Below are 15,556 nucleotides of genomic sequence, written 5' to 3' on the forward strand. Positions count from 1 at the left end.
TGAAATATGACATAGGTAGGTCCAATCACAGAGTGAAGAAGTGTCTCTAATGTTTGGCTGTGTAGGTTTATATTTAATTACTGTGTTTGCTGGGAGAGGATAAAACCCACAGCGGATATGTTTGTTTTTTGTTCTGTTTTTTTTTTTTTTGCTTTTTTATGCAGTGCCAGTGTGTGAGGAAGACGGGGACCTTTTATTTACTCTTTCCTCGGTGTGAGTGGAACCTGCTTTCATAGAGCACAGGCCTTTTTCCAAGTCTTTGTAAAAAGAGATGATTAATGTAGCTCTCTCTAATCCACTGTCCGACAACAATATTTATGTGTGTTGACTCTAATACCTCTCGTGGAGATGAGACAACATAAAATCCCACCTGTTTGAACTGGAGTGTAATTATCATAGTTTTCAGCTGCAGGGTGCATGCTAAACAGCGCTCAGATGGTTCTCTTTATGCATCTTGACTTGATGTCGCAATATTTGAGCGTATGCATGACTCCTTCGTGACCCTCTGCCCTGTTGAGCTCACATAAAAAAGTGCTGTTTTTGTTATCTGCTTTTAACTCTTTAAAAAAAAAAAACAATGATTCAAAAGCATTAATAAATGCATGTTTAGATAGTTCACAGACTGAGTAGGAAAGGCCATTTTTTATGTATGAAAGGAGAATCTTGGGAAGAGTATGAATATGTTTATAAAGCAGATGTTTGGCTTTTGAAATATTCAGTTTTAGCCACATGATATTTCAATCACACAGCATCATCCGACATGGTGTCAAGATGAATCAAACTATTTCTATTAACATAGAACACAAGGCATCAGAGAAAAGGTGTTGTCTGTTTTGGGCAGCTGCTGTCCCTCTGGCGATTCAATCTTTAAGGTAAACTTCTTTAGTCAGCCCTTCTCTCCCCTACTGGGAATCCATACTATTATCCCAGTCTTGACACTCAGAAATCCTCTCCTTCTGAAAATTGTTGTACTGGAGTGAGTGTATCTTTAATCCCCGTATCACTGTGTGTGATACTGGTTCATTTACTTCTCTCTGCTGCTTCACTTTAGCGAGTGTGTAAATGTTTCAGCATAGGATCTGTTTGCGTATGCAGGATAGCTTTAGTGAGTAAGCGAGTGAGGGCAGCCTTGTTGCACCAGTGACTTGTCTTTCAGGCATATATCTGTGGAGAAATCAATGCAGAATGTTGATGGGAGAGATACGTGGCCTCTGACTCTTCCCCTTCCCCTTCCTACACACAAATAGATGCACGCACAGGCGTACACACTCAAGCGTGCATGCACACGCAGTGGGTGAAGACAACATTGATTTGAAGCCGAGACTCATGCAGTGATTACAGAATGCTTAACTTGTTATTTCGAATGTATTTGCTCTTGTGCACATATACAAACACTCCAGCAGATGCAAATCAACAATTCCCCCCTCCCCAATCATGTGTTTCAGACACATGATGCACGTGGGGAACGAAGGGCGAGATTTATCCTTTACTCCAGATGGCTACCAGGCCAACCCGAAACTGGTGGTCATCGTCCTAAATGTGGAAAGGAAGTGGGAGAAGGTAACAAATGAAGAACTCCAAAAATTAAAAAATCAAAACATCTTTATTGAAATGTCTTTTTCTGATTTTGGTGTGCATTTTCCCCCCCCCCACACACACACACACTCAGATGGGCCGCTGGGAGAACGGGACGTTGTCGCTGATGTTCCCGGTGTGGCCGAGGTATAATTCCTATGGGGACGAGGACGCCGATGAAAACCACCTTTCAATCGTCACTCTGGAAGAGAAACCTTTCGTCATTGTCGACAATGTGGACATCCTCACTGGCACTTGTATGAGAAACTCTGTGCCCTGCCGCAAACATGTCAAAAAGTAAGTGCCCGCACCCACACCTGCCCACTACCCACATAAAATCAGGAGCCAGTTTCTATGCCGTACTTCTTGAAATGGTGGCGCTACAAGAGGTGAAACGGGTACCTGTTTGTTCTTAGACTAAATTAAATCTCATTTGGAGGCAGGTAGTGTTAGTTTGTTTATATATGTCTTGGCTGAACAGAATCACACCTCTCTAACCAATCTGAGTCTGTCTGACAGTGTGATTGTCAATCAGCTGCCCTTTGTTCTTGCTCTTTTCGGGATCTATACTGGGCCCACTCATTTTTACTTTATATAATAATGATTCACCATCTGTTTGTCCTCGAGACTGAAATCCAAATGTACAGTATGTAGCTCGCACTGTATTCGAGGCAAATGGTAGTGCTTAAGCGCAACTTAATACTAAACTCAAACTCAGCGGCCCGTGTTACAACTTGACTGAAAACGTATGCACATAGAAGAGGAGCGGCTTTTGTCTAGCTCCATTTTTTTCTTTCTACTGTCTGTTCTTTGCCAGTGTTGTACAAGAATAAAACTCTTCTGTCAGAGACAGAACCGACACATACAGCCAGAGTTCTCATTTGGTTCAGAGGTAATCAGTTCTGTCAGCATTAATAATTAATTGCTCTCTGTTGCTGTCAGCTCGCTAATGCCAATCTGTCGGCATGCTCGATTTTTGTTTCTGCTGCCACTGTAGTAGCAAGTGCAGCCCTCTGTGGTTTTATTGTTTCATTAGTTCAGTTTGATTTGTGTTTTATTTTAAAGGGTCTGAATGTGATGCTTGTTTTTAAATATTGCAACTGCTAATTAATAATCCGGCTTATTGTTTTCTTCATATTGCTCATGTACATTAACACTGGTCTCATTCATGCTGTCTGTGCTTGGATCCTGGAAGAATATGGATCTTACACTAAATGAAACCCCTGAGGAATACTGTGCACCTTTCTACTTTACATTATATGACTTAATGAACTTATTCAAAATGTTCGGATTTAAGTTTTTCTTCTTGATTTTTTTGTTTTCTGAAAGAGGTTGGCTTGAATTTTTAGGTTCAAAAACAACCAATGAATCTCTTGGCCTGAGGATTTTATGACTCAGCTTCATCAACAGCCTTGGTGTAGTTGTCCATCCAATTGTGCAAACTTCTGTCCATCCCATTTTTATGAAGGAGATATCATCTGAAAATCTTCTTCAAGTTCAGCACGATATTCAATGAATGCAAGGATGAACTGATCTGACTTTGGTGGTAAAAGGCCAAAGGTCACTATGACCCCATTTCTGTCCCATTGCTTTGAATGCAGTGTCACAAAATCACCTGCACAGAATCTCATTACATCTGGCACAGATGTTCACTCTGGCTCACAAGTCTGGCACAATATGCAATGTTCAATTCAACGCTTTATTTTCCCTTTTCAACCTGCAGCACCCTTTTGGGTGAGGTTGGTAACGGGCTGGTCAGCTCCGCAAAGTTTGGATCGAACCTGCAGTGATAGACAGAACCAGGCTCGCTAAATCTGGGTAGACATGGATGTAAACTGCATCTTGATTGGTTTGCAGAGGCCTAAAACCTAAAGGCAGCAATTCCAGTTAAAATTTGGTCATTTTTGAGTTTTCTATATAAATTTATAAAGCCTACAATATTTTAAAAAATATTTTAAACCTTAGCTAGTTTAGTAATGGGTTAATGGACAGAAAATGTATACATTTTATAAGCAAACACGCTAAACATGCTTCAGCTTGTCAGTGGTGAGAATTTGCTAGTAGGTGTTTGGATAGCAGACAATATGCATCAAGACAATATTCAGCAGAGCAGAAACTGGTGATCATCAGATGCATTAATATTAAATATCTTTCAGCCTTTTTTGTTTTCACACCAAGAACAAAATCGTGCTTTCTGGATAACTCCAGGGCATTCAGATATATGTATCAATTCTAGTAGAGGTTAATTCATATATTAAAAAAAAAAAGAACAAACCCCAGCATGTGCAATGCCTGGAGACAGAAAATGAAAAGATGTTTCATGTGGGACGCAGCCCAACCTTTTGTCATCGCCCATCTGGACTGCCGCAGCTTCCACCAAGCTGGGCTCGTAAAGTATTCTGTTCAGCAGAACGCTGCAGCCTGCCCTGTCGTCAACCTCCCCAAGTTCTCCTTTGTCACCTCCCCGTGCTCCCCACCCCCTTCACACTCTTCCTCCCCACTGGCTGCCGGTGGCTATTCACATCATATTCTAAATTCTGGTCCTGGCGCTCAAGGCTCCTCGGGGAGTCGTGCGTCCATATCTGCAGGCTACGGTCTATCCGTACTCACCAGCTTGTGCTTTGTGCTCTGCTACAACCAGCCACTTAGCTCTCTGCTCCCTGCGGCAGCTTCGTCATCATTTCACCTGGCCTTGACTTCTTTTTCTTTTTTTTTTTTTTTTTCTTTTTAGGGCCCGAGCACGAACTGTGCGAAGGCCCTATTGTAATTGCTTCGTTTATTATTATTTTTTTTTTTTTTTTTTTTTTTTTTTTTATTATTATTATTATTATTATTATTATTCAGGCAAATGAATTGGCTTTTTGGGGGCTTTATCATATTCAAAAACTCATGAAACTTGGCACATGCGTCACACCTGGTGAAAATTTAAGTATTTTAATGGGCTCGGGCAAGGGCGCGCCCAAATGGCTCGCTAGCGCCCCCTAAACTGGAGCCCCACCGCTGTGTTTCACGTACATGAATGAAACTTCATACACATGTATATCATGTTCAGGCGCACAAAAAATCCTCTTGGAGCCATGCCCTAAACCCAACAGGAAGTCCGCCATTTTGAATTAATTATGCAAATTTGGCGATTTGCAGCCCTCACACTTTTTCTAATAACTCAGAGGTTTTAGACGTTATCATCTTCATATTTGGTTTGTCTAACCTACACCCCCAGGGGAATCTAAATCTCGAAAATGGTGAGTTTTTGCCAAGGGGGAGGGGTCCTTATGCCCCTTTGAACTTTGATCATTCGCCATGAAATTTTGATTGCCTCTCATTCATACCTACATGATCCAATGTGCATCAAACTTCTCCAGTAGGATGAGGGTGCCCCCCTGAACACATACATATGACAATATTTAATATCAGTCGCAGCGCCACCTAGTGGGAACAGGAAATGTCATATTTTACACTTGGAGGTCCAGCTCCAAGGTGGTTTAGCAGAACCATCTCAAATTTCACCTGGAAAGCCTTAAGAAGTTGGACTTACTGTGTTTTCAAAACTGTGAGTTTTTGACAAAAGGGCGTGACCCTTATGGGACGGCAAAGTTCGATGATTCGCCATGAACACAAAAATGGCTGTAACTCCAAGCCAACTTGCCCAATCTGGCTCAAACTTCTGTGGTGTGATAAGCATGCTGCCCTGAACACACTCATATGCATAAAGTCCATAAACGGTAGAGCGCCGCCTAGTGGCAGCTCCGAATATCTTAAAATAGCATGTTTTTTGAGTAGCCCCGGAGCTACGTTTTATCTACATGTATGAAAATGTACAGGCTCATGTAACATCCTAAGACGTACAAAAAAGTCTCTTGGACCCATACCCCAAACCCTACAGGAAGTCGGCCATCTTCAATTGAAGGTGTCAATTTTTGCGATTTCCACGCCTGCTATTTGAACGAACTTGTCCTAGGGCATTTCACCCAGTGACACCAAATTTGCTCCACATCATCTAGACAAGGAGCCCATCAAATATTGTGGAAATCTTTACAAAATATTAAATGGCCTTATCACACCAGGCCATTGAAGTTGGCCTTCGTTTTTCTCCCTCACCACCAAAATTGTTTGTGCACTTGTTCGCACATGCTTTGTCTGATCAGGCTGAAAATTTAATCACTCATGTACACACCCAGGCTGAATCCATAACTACAGATTCAAGACTGTAGGCGCAATAGCGCCCCCTACAGAAGCAAATGAAAATTTGTATGACCGTCCACAGAATTAGTTTTGCTCTGAAATACATGAAATATCTTTCACCATTCCTTACAAAATCCTCATCTATTTGATAAGCCTCCTGCCCTGAACACATTGATATGCATAAAGTCCATAAACGGTAGAGCGCCGCCTAGTGGCAGCTCCGAATATCTTAAAATAGCATGTTTTTTGAGTAGCCCCGGAGCTACGTTTTATCTACATGTATGAAAATGTACAGGCTCATGTAACATCCTAAGACGTACAAAAAAGTCTCTTGGACCCATACCCCAAACCCTACAGGAAGTCGGCCATCTTCAATTGAAGGTGTCAATTTTTGCGATTTCCACGCCTGCTATTTGAACGAACTTGTCCTAGGGCATTTGACCCAGTGAGACCAAATTTGCTCCACATCATCTAGACAAGGAGCCCATCAAATATTTTGGAAATCTTTACAAAATATTAAATGGCCTTATCACACCAGGCCATTGAAGTTGGCCTTCGTTTTTCTCCCTCACCACCAAAATTGTTTGTGCACTTGTTCGCACATGCTTTGTCTGATCAGGCTGAAAATTTAATCACTCATGTACACACCCAGGCTGAATCCATAACTCCAGATTCAAGACTGTAGGCGCAATAGCGCCCCCTACAGAAGCAAATGAAAATTTGTATGACCGTCCACAGAATTAGTTTTGCTCTGAAATACATGAAATATCTTTCACCATTCCTTACAAAATCCTCATCTATTTGATAAGCCTCCTGCCCTGAACACATTGATATGCATAAAGTCCATAAACGTTAGAGCGCCCCCTACTGGCAGCTTTAAATATCATAATATACCATGTTTTTTAGCTAGCCCCTGAGTTACATTTTATCTACAGCTCTGAAATTTTGCACACTCATGTAACATCCTAAGACATACAAAAAAGTCTCTTGGAGCCATACTCCAAACCCTACAGGAAGTCCAGCATCTTCAATTGAAAGTGTCAATTTTTGCCATTTTCAGGCCTGCTATTTGAATGAACTCCTCCTAGGGCATTTCACCCAGTGAGACCAAATTGGCTCCACATCATCTAGACAAACAGCCCATCAAAAAAGTCAATCAGACCCATGCCCTATTTTGCATGCTGGAGCCGTGACCACACCCCCAAATATTCCATTGCGTCTATGCCGAGAGCAAAAGATACCTTTTCCTATAAAAGAATTCAACTTTCTAGAGACCCATCACGATCACAAAACCTCCGAGTGCGGCACGGGTCGACGAGCGCCACAGGTCGACGCGCGCGGAGTGCGAGGGCCCGATATCACCGCTTGCGGTTTTAATTAGGGCCCGAGCACGAACTGTGCGAAGGCCCTATTGTAATTGCTTCGTTTATTATTATTATTATTATTATTTTTTTTTTTTTTTTATTATTATTATTATTATTATTATTCAGGCAAATGAATTGGCTTTTTGGGGGCTTTATCATATTCAAAAACTCATGAAACTTGGCACATGCGTCACACCTGGTGAAAATTTAAGTATTTTAATGGGCTCGGGCAAGGGCGCGCCCAAATGGCTCGCTAGCGCCCCCTAAACTGGAGCCCCACCGCTGTGTTTCACGTACATGAATGAAACTTCATACACATGTATATCATGTCCAGGCGCACAAAAAATCCTCTTGGAGCCATGCCCTAAACCCAACAGGAAGTCCGCCATTTTTAATTAATTATGCAAATTTGGCGATTTGCAGCCCTCACACTTTTTCTAATAACTCAGAGGTTTTAGACGTTATCATCTTCATATTTGGTTTGTCTAACCTACACCCCCAGGGGAATCTAAATCTCGAAAATGGTGAGTTTTTGCCAAGGGGGAGGGGTCCTTATGCCCCTTTGAACTTTGATCATTCGCCATGAAATTTTGATTGCCTCTCATTCATACCTACATGATCCAATGTGCATCAAACTTCTCCAGTAGGATGAGGGTGCCCCCCTGAACACATACATATGACAATATTTAATATCAGTCGCAGCGCCACCTAGTGGGAACAGGAAATGTCATATTTTACACTTGGAGGTCCAGCTCCAAGGTGGTTTAGCAGAACCATCTCAAATTTCACCTGGAAAGCCTTAAGAAGTTGGACTTACTGTGTTTTCAAAACTGTGAGTTTTTGACAACCCGAGCACGAACTGTGCGAAGGCCCTATTGTAATTGCTTCGTTTATTATTATTATTATTATTATTATTTTTTTTTTTTTTTTTATTATTATTATTATTATTATTATTCAGGCAAATGAATTGGCTTTTTGGGGGCTTTATCATATTCAAAAACTCATGAAACTTGGCACATGCGTCACACCTGGTGAAAATTTAAGTATTTTAATGGGCTCGGGCAAGGGCGCGCCCAAATGGCTCGCTAGCGCCCCCTAAACTGGAGCCCCACCGCTGTGTTTCACGTACATGAATGAAACTTCATACACATGTATATCATGTCCAGGCGCACAAAAAATCCTCTTGGAGCCATGCCCTAAACCCAACAGGAAGTCCGCCATTTTTAATTAATTATGCAAATTTGGCGATTTGCAGCCCTCACACTTTTTCTAATAACTCAGAGGTTTTAGACGTTATCATCTTCATATTTGGTTTGTCTAACCTACACCCCCAGGGGAATCTAAATCTCGAAAATGGTGAGTTTTTGCCAAGGGGGAGGGGTCCTTATGCCCCTTTGAACTTTGATCATTCGCCATGAAATTTTGATTGCCTCTCATTCATACCTACATGATCCAATGTGCATCAAACTTCTCCAGTAGGATGAGGGTGCCCCCCTGAACACATACATATGACAATATTTAATATCAGTCGCAGCGCCACCTAGTGGGAACAGGAAATGTCATATTTTACACTTGGAGGTCCAGCTCCAAGGTGGTTTAGCAGAACCATCTCAAATTTCACCTGGAAAGCCTTAAGAAGTTGGACTTACTGTGTTTTCAAAACTGTGAGTTTTTGACAAAAGGGCGTGACCCTTATGGGACGGCAAAGTTCGATGATTCGCCATGAACACAAAAATGGCTGTAACTCAAACCCAACTTGCCCAATCTGGCTCAAACTTCAGTGGTGTGATAAGCACCCTGTCCTGAACACACTCATATGCAAAAAGTCCATAAACGGTAGAGCGCCGCCTAGTGGCAGCTCGGAATATCTTAAAATAGCAAGTTTTTTGAGTAGCCCCGGAGCAACGTTTTATCTACATGTATGAAAATGTACAGGCTCATGTAACATCCTAAGACGTACAAAAAAGTCTCTTGGACCCATACCCCAAACCCTACAGGAAGTCGGCCATCTTCAATTGAAGGTGTCAATTTTTGCCATTTCCACGCCTGCTATTTGAACGAACTTGTCCTAGGGCATTTGACCCAGTGAGACCAAATTTGCTCCACATCATCTACACAAGTAGCCCATCAAATATTGTGGAAATCTTTACAAAATATTAAATGGCCTTATCACACCAGGCCATTGAATTTGGCCTTCGTTTTTCTCCCTCACCACCAAAATTGTTTGTGCACTTGTTCGCACATGCTTTGTCTGATCAGGCTGAAAATTTAATCACTCATGTACACACCCAGGCTGAATCCATAACTACAGATTCAAGACTGTAGGCGCAATAGCGCCCCCTACAGAAGCAAATGAAAATTTGTATGACCGTCCACAGAATTAGTTTTGCTCTGAAATACATGAAATATCTTTCACCATTCCTTACAAAATCCTCATCTATTTGATAAGCCTCCTGCCCTGAACACATTGATATGCATAAAGTCCATAAACGTTAGAGCGCCCCCTACTGGCAGCTTTAAATATCATAATATACCATGTTTTTTAGCTAGCCCCTGAGTTACATTTTATCTACAGCTCTGAAATTTTGCACACTCATGTAACATCCTAAGACATACAAAAAAGTCTCTTGGAGCCATACTCCAAACCCTACAGGAAGTCCAGCATCTTCAATTGAAAGTGTCAATTTTTGCCATTTTCAGGCCTGCTATTTGAATGAACTCCTCCTAGGGCATTTCACCCAGTGAGACCAAATTGGCTCCAGATCATCTAGACAAACAGCCCATCAAAAAAGTCAATCAGACCCATGCCCTATTTTGCATGCTGGAGCCGTGACCACACCCCCAAATATTCCATTGCGTCTATGCCGAGAGCAAAAGATACCTTTTCCTATAAAAGAATTCAACTTTCTAGAGACCCATCACGATCACAAAACCTCCGAGTGCGGCACGGGTCGACGAGCGCCACAGGTCGACGCGCGCGGAGTGCGAGGGCCCGATATCACCGCTTGCGGTTTTAATATTATTTTTTTTTTTATTATTAGGGCCCGAGCACGAACTGTGCGAAGGCCCTATTGTAATTGCTTCGTTTATTATTTTTTTTTTTTTTTTTTTTTTTTTTTTTATTATTATTATTATTATTTTTTTTATTTTTATTATTATTATTCAGGCAAATGAATTGGCTTTTTGGGGGCTTTATCATATTCAAAAACTCATGAAACTTTGCACATGCGTCACACCTGGTGAAAATTTAAGTATTTTAATGGGCTCGGGCAAGGGCGCGCCCAAATGGCTCGCTAGCGCCCCCTAAACTGGAGCCCCACCGCTGTGTTTCACGTACATGAATGAAACTTCATACACATGTATATCATGTCCAGGCGCACAAAAAATCCTCTTGGAGCCATGCCCTAAACCCAACAGGAAGTCCGCCATTTTGAATTAATTATGCAAATTTGGCGATTTGCAGCCCTCACGCTTTTTCTAATAACTCAGAGGTTTTAGATGTTATCATCTTCATATTTGGTTTGTCTAACCTACACCCCCAGGGGAATCTAAATCTCGAAAATGGTGAGTTTTTGCCAAGGGGGAGGGGTCCTTATGCCCCTTTGAACTTTGATCATTCGCCATGAAATTTTGATTGCCTCTCATTCATACCTACATGATCCAATGTGCATCAAACTTCTCCAGTAGGATGAGGGTGCCCCCCTGAACACATACATATGACAATATTTAATATCAGTCGCAGCGCCACCTAGTGGGAACAGGAAATGTCATATTTTACACTTGGAGGTCCAGCTCCAAGGTGGTTTAGCAGAACCATCTCAAATTTCACCTGGAAAGCCTTAAGAAGTTGGACTTACTGTGTTTTCAAAACTGTGACTTTTTGACAAAAGGGCGTGACCCTTATGGGACGGCAAAGTTCGATGATTCGCCATGAACACAAAAATGGCTGTAACTCAAAGCCAACTTGCCCAATCTGGCTCAAACTTCAGTGGTGTGATAAGCATGCTGCCCTGAACACATTCATATGCATAAAGTCCATAAACGTTAGAGCGCCGCCTAGTGGCAGCTCGGAATATCTTAAAATAGCATGTTTTTTGAGTAGCCCCGGAGCTACGTTTTATCTACATGTATGAAAATGTACAGGCTCATGTAACATACTAAGACGTACAAAAAAGTCTCTTGGACCCATACCCCAAACCCTACAGGAAGTCGGCCATCTTCAATTGAAGGTGTCAATTTTTGCGATTTCCACGCCTGCTATTTGAACGAACTCGTCCTAGGGCATTTCACCCACTGACACCAAATTGGCTCCAGATCATCTACACAAGTAGCCCATCAAATATTGTGGAAATCTTTAAAAAATATTAAACGGCCTTGTCACACCAGGCCATTAAATTTGGCCTTTGTTTTTCTCCCTCACCACCAAAATTGTTTGTGCACTTGTTCGCACATGCTTTGTCTGATCAGGCTGAAAATTTAATCACTCATGTACACACCCAGGCTGAATCCATAACTACAGATTCAAGACTGTAGGCGCAATAGCGCCCCCTACAGAAGCAAATGAAAATTTGTATGACCGTCCACAGAATTAGTTTTGCTCTGAAATACATGAAATATCTTTCACCATTCCTTACAAAATCCTCATCTATTTGATAAGCCTCCTGCCCTGAACACATTGATATGCATAAAGTCCATAAACGTTAGAGCGCCCCCTACTGGCAGCTTTAAATATCATAATATACCATGTTTTTTAGCTAGCCCCTGAGTTACATTTTATCTACAGCTCTGAAATTTTGCACACTCATGTAACATCCTAAGACATACAAAAAAGTCTCTTGGAGCCATACTCCAAACCCTACAGGAAGTCCAGCATCTTCAATTGAAAGTGTCAATTTTTGCCATTTTCAGGCCTGCTATTTGAATGAACTCCTCCTAGGGCATTTCACCCAGTGAGACCAAATTGGCTCCACATCATCTAGACAAACAGCCCATCAAAAAAGTCAATCAGACCCATGCCCTATTTTGCATGCTGGAGCCGTGACCACACCCCCAAATATTCCATTGCGTCTATGCCGAGAGCAAAAGATACCTTTTCCTATAAAAGAATTCAACTTTCTAGAGACCCATCACGATCACAAAACCTCCGAGTGCGGCACGGGTCGACGAGCGCCACAGGTCGACGCGCGCGGAGTGCGAGGGCCCGATATCACCGCTTGCGGTTTTAATTATTAGGGCCCGAGCACGAACTGTGCGAAGGCCCTATTGTAATTGCTTCGTTTATTATTAGGGCCCGAGCACGAACTGTGCGAAGGCCCTATTGTAATTGCTTCGTTTATTATTATTTTTTTTTTTTTTTTTTTTATTATTATTATTCAGGCAAATGAATTGGCTTTTTGGGGGCTTTATCATATTCAAAAACTCATGAAACTTTGCACATGCGTCACACCTGGTGAAAATTTAAGTATTTTAATGGGCTCGGGCAAGGGCGCGCCCAAATGGCTCGCTAGCGCCCCCTAAACTGGAGCCCCACCGCTGTGTTTCACGTACATGAATGAAACTTCATACACATGTATATCATGTCCAGGCGCACAAAAAATCCTCTTGGAGCCATGCCCTAAACCCAACAGGAAGTCCGCCATTTTGAATTAATTATGCAAATTTGCCGATTTGCAGCCCTCACACTTTTTCTAATAACTCAGAGGTTTTAGACGTTATCATCTTCATATTTGCTTTGTCTAACCTACACCCCCAGGGGAATCTAAATCTCGAAAATGGTGAGTTTTTGCCAAAGGGGAGGGGTCCTTATGCCCCTTTGAACTTTGATCATTCGCCATGAAATTTTGATTGCCTCTCATTCATACCTACATGATCCAATGTGCATCAAACTTCTCCAGTAGGATGAGGGTGCCCCCCTGAACACATACATATGACAATATTTAATATCAGTCGCAGCGCCACCTAGTGGGAACAGGAAATGTCATATTTTACACTTGGAGGTCCAGCTCCAAGGTGGTTTAGCAGAACCATCTCAAATTTCACCTGGAAAGCCTTAAGAAGTTGGACTTACTGTGTTTTCAAAACTGTGAGTTTTTGACAAAAGGGCGTGACCCTTATGGGACGGCAAATTTCGATGATTCGCCATGAACACAAAAATGGCTGTAACTCAAAGCCAACTTGCCCAATCTGGCTCAAACTTCAGTGGTGTGATAAGCATGCTGCCCTGAACACACTCATATGCATAAAGTCCATAAACGTTAGAGCGCCGCCTAGTGGCAGCTCGGAATATCTTAAAATAGCAAGTTTTTTGAGTAGCCCCGGAGCTACGTTTTATCTACATGTATGAAAATGTACATGCTCATGTAGCATACTAAGACGTACAAAAAAGTCTCTTGGACCCATACCCTAAACCCTACAGGAAGTCGGCCATCTTCAATTGAAGGTGTCAATTTTTGCGATTTCCACGCCTGCTATTTGAACGAACTTGTCCTAGGGCATTTCACCCAGTGACACCAAATTGGCTCCAGATCATCTACACAAGTAGCCCATCAAAAGTTATTCAGGGTTTTGTAGAATATTGAACGGTGTTGCCATGGCAACCCTCTGAATTTGGACTTTTTTCAATTTCAAATTCACAGAGATTCTAAACATCAGCCCCTGGGCTGTGCTTTCTCTATGTACCTGAAAATGTGCCTGCTGATGTAAGATGCTAACATCTACAAAAAACTCTCTTGGACCGATAGCCCAAACCCAACAGGAAGTCAGCCACGTTTACTTTAAAGTGTCATTTTTGCAGCATTTTTCGCCTTTTTCAGGCCTTTTTGCCTCAACTCCTCCTAGGGCATTTGACCCAGTGAGACCAAAATGGCTCCAGATCATCCACACAAGTAGCCCATCAAAAGATATTCATGGTTTTGTAGAATATTGAACGGTGTTGCCGTAGCAACCCTCTGAATTTGGACTATTTTTCCATTTCAGGCCCAGATAGGTTCTAAACATCAGCCCCAGGGCAGTGCTTGGTCTGTGTACCTGAAATCGTGCATGCTGAAGTAACATCCTAACACGTACAAAAAAGTCTCTTGGACCGATAGCCGAAATCCAACAGGAAGCCTGACATGTTCTAATTAAGGTGTCATTTTTGCAGCATTTTTCACATTTTTCAGGCCTGCTATTTGAATCATCTTCTACTACAGCTTTTCATCCAGTCACACCAAAATGGCTCCAGATCATCTACACAAGTAGCCCATCAAAAGATATTCATGGTTTTGTAGAATATTGAACGGTGTTGCCGTAGCAACCCTCTAAATGTGGGATTTTACTCATATACCACAGTGCACCAAATTGTTACATCTCTGACATACATTGTCCGATCTGCCTCAAACTTCACAGGCTTAATGGGAGGGTAAGGGAGACCGGACACACCCCTCTATCAGCTTTGTTTCACACTCATAACGCCACCTAGTGGCAACAGGAAATCAGTAGGACACTGATACTCATCATCCTATGGTCATTACAGTTTCATTGATGGCTGCAGGCATTACATAGAGCATTGTGACATATTAATTAGTGGGCACTCACCGACGCCACCTAGTGGAAGCGGGAGACGATCGACGCGAAGTACGGCTAGCCTGCTGAGCCGTCAGCAGCCGGGTGAGCCAGCTACTCTCTCGTCTGCGAGAACCTCCCAGCGCGGTTCGGCTGGAGCGTGCCACGGGTCGACGCGCGGCTTGGCTGGAGCGCGCCAGGGGTCGACGCGCGCCGGGTGCGAGGGCCCGCTCATCGCCGCTTGCGGCTTTAATTATTATTATTATTATTTTTTTTTTTTTTATTATTCAGGCAAATGAATTGGCTTTTTGGGGGCTTTATCATATTCAAAAACTCATGAAACTTGGCACATGCGTCACACCTGGTGAAAATTTAAGTATTTTAATGGGCTCGGGCAAGGGCGCGCCCAAATGGCTCGCTAGCGCCCCCTAAACTGGAGCCCCACCGCTGTGTTTCACGTACATGAATGAAACTTCATACACATGTATATCATGTCCAGGCGCACAAAAAATCCTCTTGGAGCCATGCCCTAAACCCAACAGGAAGTCCGCCATTTTTAATTAATTATGCAAATTTGGCGATTTGCAGCCCTCACACTTTTTCTAATAACTCAGAGGTTTTAGACGTTATCATCTTCATATTTGGTTTGTCTAACCTACACCCCCAGGGGAATCTAAATCTCGAAAATGGTGAGTTTTTGCCAAGGGGGAGGGGTCCTTATGCCCCTTTGAACTTTGATCATTCGCCATGAAATTTTGATTGCCTCTCATTCATACCTACATGATCCAATGTGCATCAAACTTCTCCAGTAGGATGAGGGTGCCCCCCTGAACACATACATATGACAATATTTAATATCAGTCGCAGCGCCACCTAGTGGGAACAGGAAATGT

The 15,556-nt window shown here is 42.4% G+C and overlaps 1 protein-coding gene across 1 annotated transcript in view; it reads left to right on the top strand.

The window, feature by feature from the left end:
- The window catches only part of grin2ab (glutamate receptor, ionotropic, N-methyl D-aspartate 2A, b), a 127,722-nt gene that overhangs the window by 87,662 nt on the left and 24,504 nt on the right, over positions 1-15,556 (top strand). Inside the window, exons 9-10 of the mRNA XM_030736089.1 lie at positions 1,446-1,560; positions 1,670-1,872. Of these exons, the coding sequence (XP_030591949.1) occupies positions 1,446-1,560; positions 1,670-1,872 (318 nt within the window). The remainder of the gene's footprint in view (positions 1-1,445; positions 1,561-1,669; positions 1,873-15,556) is intronic.

Source organism: Archocentrus centrarchus, chromosome 1 (genome assembly GCF_007364275.1).
Source record: "Archocentrus centrarchus isolate MPI-CPG fArcCen1 chromosome 1, fArcCen1, whole genome shotgun sequence".
Lineage (NCBI taxonomy): Eukaryota > Metazoa > Chordata > Actinopteri > Cichliformes > Cichlidae > Archocentrus > Archocentrus centrarchus.